This window comes from Hibiscus syriacus, unplaced genomic scaffold (genome assembly GCF_006381635.1).
Source record: "Hibiscus syriacus cultivar Baekdansim isolate YM2019G1 unplaced genomic scaffold, ASM638163v2 tig00110383_pilon, whole genome shotgun sequence".
Lineage (NCBI taxonomy): Eukaryota > Viridiplantae > Streptophyta > Magnoliopsida > Malvales > Malvaceae > Hibiscus > Hibiscus syriacus.
The window spans coordinates 998,311-1,004,297 of record NW_024062714.1 but is presented as its reverse complement, the minus strand read 5'-3'; the positions used below and the strand labels follow the sequence as shown (position 1 = coordinate 1,004,297).

At 35.6% G+C, this 5,987-nt stretch overlaps 1 protein-coding gene across 3 annotated transcripts; it reads right to left on the bottom strand.

The window, feature by feature from the left end:
• LOC120121827 (transcriptional corepressor LEUNIG_HOMOLOG-like) lies at positions 1–5,987 on the bottom strand. 3 transcript variants are annotated; one of them, XM_039141124.1, is made up of 15 exons: positions 5,743–5,987; positions 5,466–5,563; positions 4,911–5,041; positions 4,647–4,819; positions 4,320–4,356; positions 4,119–4,224; positions 3,852–3,901; positions 3,493–3,666; positions 2,550–2,697; positions 1,958–2,067; positions 1,726–1,875; positions 1,376–1,531; positions 733–849; positions 444–641; positions 1–229 (listed from the first exon to the last, which is right to left on the bottom strand). In XM_039141124.1, exons 1-15 carry the CDS (start codon positions 5,775–5,777, stop codon positions 83–85), a joined length of 1,830 nt encoding a protein of 609 aa, XP_038997055.1. In that variant the 5' UTR covers positions 5,778–5,987; the 3' UTR covers positions 1–82. The 3 variants fall into 3 exon arrangements, with proteins under 3 accessions (XP_038997055.1, XP_038997054.1, XP_038997056.1); XM_039141123.1 differs by having other exon boundaries at positions 4,311–4,356; positions 5,743–5,985; XM_039141125.1 differs by having other exon boundaries at positions 4,311–4,356; positions 4,911–5,023; positions 5,743–5,984.

The window sequence follows — 5,987 nt, the reverse complement described above, 5'->3', positions numbered from 1 at the left end:
TTACCACGAAAGGCCGCATCTTGTTTTGAGAAATGCTCTGTATGTGCAAGCAGATGCATGAGTTCTCCTGGAGAAAGAATGCTTACTTCCATATCTTAACGCACTGATCATGGCTAGCGGAGGCAATCATTTCAGTCTGTAGACAATCTGCCAGTGAAGAAATAAGTCCCCTGTGTGCTTCAACCGCAAATGTTTTGTTGCTCTCATTTGGATTCCATAATTCAAGACACTGTTGACAAAAAACAAAATTGATCTTAATTGGAAGGTAGAATGATATTAGCAAAGATTGCAAAAGGATGGCAGAGAGTTTTAAATAAACACTAGGCCAAGACAACATCAACCTATTGAGGCATCAAGACATGATAAACATCTATGTCGAAAAAACTGCTTGCAAACATACGAGGAACAAACAGTATTTTGTAATACTATTCTGAATACATTACCTGGTAGCCACCAATGACCAAGAGTTGAGAGTACGCTGGGTGAAATGTACAAGACTGGAACTTGTTGCCTGTTGAGCGCAATTCATGCAAGCATTCTCCACCAGATACTGACCACACCCGTGCACTGTCTTCACTGATGGAGGCTATATACTTGCCACATGGATCCCAGCAAATTGAAAGAACCTCTTTGTTATGCCCCTGAAAGAATATAACAATCGTTCAGATAAGCAAGGAGACAAATGGACTTTTAGATGCGTGCAAGTTTTGATAACATAGGGAGTGAATCAACCTTCAAACAGGATTGAGGCTTGTTTGTCTCAACATCAATTACATTGACAACATTTCCTGAAGCTGTAGCAACTAACTTTCCTACTCGAGGCTGGAATCGGACTTGTTTAGTAGCTGCCTGCAGTCACCTCGTAAGGAGATTGTGATAAGCGTAAGTGTGGTTATGTTGGAGAACATAGATATCTAGTGGGGTAAGACTAGATGTAAGTTTGTCAATTAGTACTTCAGATATTTGCTAAATGAGTCATGCCATACAAAGAATAATTTGATGTTTTTAAACTTCCTTTCAACATAGCATTTATTTTGTCAAAACCCAACAGGGTGTAAAACTAAATATTCTGAAAATATAGATTTCAACCATTTCTCAATGTTTGCTAAGCATAAGCTGTTCTTCAAGAAGTATGCTGAGCTGAAATGCATAGACAAAAAAGAAAAAACTTTACGATTGATAGAAGCATCACCGGAATTCACCACCTTACGCATTTTCTACGAAAACATAATTAGATATCCTCGTAATTTTAACCTGAGATGATGTATTATTCTCAAGAAACTAAGAAAAAAAAATGGTAACATTTCTAATCTAAATTAGTAGTAAACTAAGATGTCTTTGAGGAATTCTAATATGTATATATTCAGAAGCTGACCTTAGTGACATGAATGCAAGTACGTTGGTTGATATTCCATAATCGCATCTCATTATTACTATCACAGGAACAAAGGAGATCAACCTTTCTAGGGTGGAAATCCAATGACAAAACCTGTTCAGCGTGCCCCACAAGCTTGAAAAGAGATTTGCTTGGCTGCAAAGCAAAGAAATGAAGACATTGTCAAAAGAAAATAAGTGCAGTTTACTAGTCTGCCCATCTAAGCAACAAAAAGAGCCCTGTAGAGGACATTAGTCATACAATAGCCTATCTTCATTCTGAACAAGCAGACAGAAATTTAGCTAATACTAAATAAATATCTGATAAAATTCCAAAAGAAAATTGTTTACTTTGGCAGAATCCCATATTTGGACAGTTTTGTCAAATGAAGATGTTGCAAATATGGTTGAACTTGGTCTAAAACGAACATCAGTAATGAGAAGAGAATGGTCCTCAGAAGTTTTAACAAAATCAAGGGTTTCCATATTCCATATCAACACCTGCCAGAAGAAAACTGCAATTAGCTCTAGAATTGTATAAAAAATTGCTTGAACAAAAAGTTGCATTACAACTTAAAATTACCTTCTTTTCATGCCCCGCACTAGCTAGAAACTTCCCATCTGAAGAAAAATGGCAGCTCAAGACTTTGCTTTTGAATGAGTGGAGGCAACTAACCTCCCCAAATGTAAAGCCTACATCAGTGATGACATAATTTATTATGGTTGCTTCAGTAAAATCTTTACCATTATCTGCCACAACTGCTTCTTCGTGACAGGATCTCATATTATTTTATTATGAAAAATCACAGGATATATATATATATATATATACATTGGTATATACATACGTGCAATAACACAATCTACACCAAGTTTGGTGGAGAAGGACGTGATAGAAAGTTTTCATCGTCCAACCTGATTAAGTGATACAACCAAATATAGTCTTCCCAAGCTATATAACTATTTTTCAGCAATGTAACATGGTTAGGGGAGAGGGCAGACTGCAGAGCATGGTAAAGATTGGAAAGTTCAAACGGTTAAAGGTGGGTTGTACTTGTACCTTTCTATATAGGATAAATTAACCGGTATAAGATCTTCTATTTCCATTGCATCAGTACCCAAGGAGAACTGAATATCATTTTTTTTCTGTTAATCTTAACAGAATTGTGGGTTACCTTTATGTTCAGTTTTATTAGGCCTGATAGAAAGGCGCCTTAAAATCTTGAAAGGAGTGCTTGGATTATCAGCATTATCATCGTCATGGGACAGAAAAGAATCAACGGTGTCATCAACAGGTTTATGCTCCTCAGCCTTGATAAAATCCTGCAGATGAACATTCCATGAAGCAGGCAACAATCATGATGCAAGCAAAAGAAGAAAAAAAAAGATCGACTCAAAGAAGAAGAAAAAGCAATAAGATCATACAAAGTATAGATCAAGAAAATATGACGACATTCTCCACTAACATGGAATAAATCCCCTCATATATCACAGGTCAATGGCAGAGCAAAAGACATCAAATATTTTCTGAAGTTTGATGTTTCTGATCTGCTGTTGTTGAATTTGATAATTTCTTTTTCTTTCTACCCGTCTGATCAAAGAAAATATAATTATAAGAAGATACCATACTATACATGCACATAGACAGAGCTTTTCCAGGATTTTCAACCAAGACGGAAGATTCAATAGCATCAGCATTAGCATCAGCCTTCCTTAAGAATTACTTGTATATTACCTGCAGTTGTTGCAGCAAACTATATTGGTTTTGATGTTCTTCTGTTTGTGCTGTTTGGATTGGCATCTGGTTCATCACCAATCAGTCACTAATGAGAAAATAAGCATGATAATTCCCCCCCCCCCAAAACGAGAGTGAAAGAGCTTCTAACAAGTGAAACCAATAAACACAACCATACAAGTTTTAAGTTGCATGCAATTACTACTGTAAGATCTCTTTTTAATTTATGACTATTTAAAGGAGGATTGATAGCATACATATCATAACATATTACAGAGGGTACCTAGTGACAAATCCATTAGATGCAAAATACATATTATCTTTACCGAAAACAAAATAACAATAATATATAACCATAAGTTTATGTCACTGCTTCAACTGACCAGTCTGTTATTCTCAATTGTTTCTGGCTTAGGAATGATCAGATTATGATAATTGAACTTGGCAGAGCTTCCAGGAAAAGCAGGTGTCAGGTTTTTGGGCATAAGTGACAACCCCTTATCTGATTTCTCTGGTTGACAATTCAATATCTGAAATTGCTGCTGATAGTTTGGTGCCTGAAAGAGTAAATTTAAATTATAACCCAAATCAAGTAAGCAAGCTCAACTACAGAACTGTTAGTGGAACTATAATAAGCAAACTTTTATTTACACTTGGCAGGACTTAAGCATCTACGGTGTCAAAAAGTGTAAAAGTTGGTGTTCGCAAGGCTCCAACAAATATTAATTAACATGCCACTTACATCCAAAGGCAATCCATTCAGTGGTGCTGGGTCGATTGATTCATTCAAGCCTGAAAATATAAAAACCACAACTTTGATATATATATAACATATATATAATTTCAATGCCAAAAAAACTAAAGTAAAGCAAGGCCAATGTTGTGTGCATCTTCTTCTTGTCAAAATAGATCAGATATCCAATATTCATCCCATCTTCAAATATACACAAGTAAAAAAGAGATCATATTTTCCAGCATGAACTCAAACCAGACGAAGGTGCAAGACAACCAGCTACATGAGGCCAAGTCACTGGAAGTTTGCCTTTTTGTGCCCCATAGGGAGTGGTTGAATTGATAGGAAGGGTACTCCGCAAGTTAATGCCTTGATTTTGTTCCTGTAAATTGAAAAGGTTGCTAACATTTAGAGAAAATAATGACAACTAGGTGGTTGTGTTAACAAAGTAAATAGTTTAGATTCTACCCTCTTAACTTGATGCTGAGCAAGATTTATCTGTCGTTGCAGAAGGCTGATACAAGTAAAAATGTGAGAAGATATGAAACTATCATTTACAGTTGAAGCAAATTACCATCTACCAGAATGAATAAACGTATATACTTTTTCTATTAACTTCAAATAGATCTCAAAATGTACCAAAAAAGAGTGAAACAATTTATTAAAAAGCTGAGCATTTCCACAATAAAAATCTTAGCTTTCGTTATATGTTTTTTGTTGGCAGGAGAAATAATGAAGCCAAAGAAACAAGAAACTGTTTGTCAATTATACAAGCTTACATTTCAATAAAAACACATAAATTACCTTGAACTGGACGCAAATGAGTTTGGGAGCCTTGGTTGATTAGTTTCAAGCAATCGAAAGCTGGAATCAGAGTATCTGGGAATAGAAACCAGTCGAGCCATTTGCTCATTTATCATCAATGGCGGTGAAAACATTGGACTGAGATTTTGTGATTGATCTTCCAGTTTTTCAGCCTGAGATATGGACAGTAAGAATACAAGTTTATGAGTTTGCTATAAAAAACTACAGCACAACATGATCTCAAATTCCACAAACAGTCGCCACCTTAGCAGAGGTTTCTGTCTCATAGTGCTCTTGAACCTTTGTTTGCCTAGTGGAAAATATGTCATAGAATAGCGACCACCATTCTTGAAGGAACCCTTGGGGAGAATCAATCGCTGAAAGAAAAAACAACCCTTCTCTCCAATCAACAAATTACACCATATACAACAAATAATCTCAAAAACATTATAAAAGAAGAAGAAGCGGAAACTCCTGATAATTTCATGCATTAATGCTAAAATTCAGAATAAATCCCACATAAAGAGAAACAAAACACCCATTTAACTAGACCAATTGATGATTAATCTTTGTTGTTGCAGAAATATAACGGAAACATAATTGGACATTGATATTGATCTACACATGGATGAGTTTAATCGTATAACCTTCCAAGATATTTCAAATGTAAAATAAAAAAATATACGCCAAGAATTTCAACATCGAGAATCATCTACTGAAAAATTTTAGAATCAGCCATTAAGAAATAAATTTATAAGAGAGGGAGAGAGAGAGAGAGAAATTGAAGAGAGTTAAGAATGAAACGGAGAGAATGCATACCAACTGAACGGTGACAAATACCGGCCTCTTGTCTAAATAGCTCCGCCGTCTCGTGCATATTCTTCTTTATCAAGTAATCGTGCAAGTAAAGGTCCAGTCTGTGTCCCCCAAATCCAACAAACACAACTTCAACTAGTAAACTATATAATCGAAATACAATGAGAGCCATAAAACATAAAAGCAAGCAGAAAAAACTGCAAAGCATATAAACCCACGATCATCACAACGCCAAGAACACCCTTGACCAAAAACAAATACAAGAAAAAGAAAAACTCACATTTTTTCAGCATCCCAATCATCCTCGTCTATCATGATTACTTTCAAAAAGGAAATAAAATCCTTCACTGTCACTGAAAAAACCAAGCCAAAATTGAACCAAAAAAAGAGAAGTCAAAGCATGAATGGGTATTACTTTTTGAGCACAGAAATAAAGGAACGATGAAAACAAGAGCCCCCAAATCAGAAACCGAAAGGGGTTTAGAAAATCAACGAGATGAATAAGAAAAAAGAAACGTATGGGAC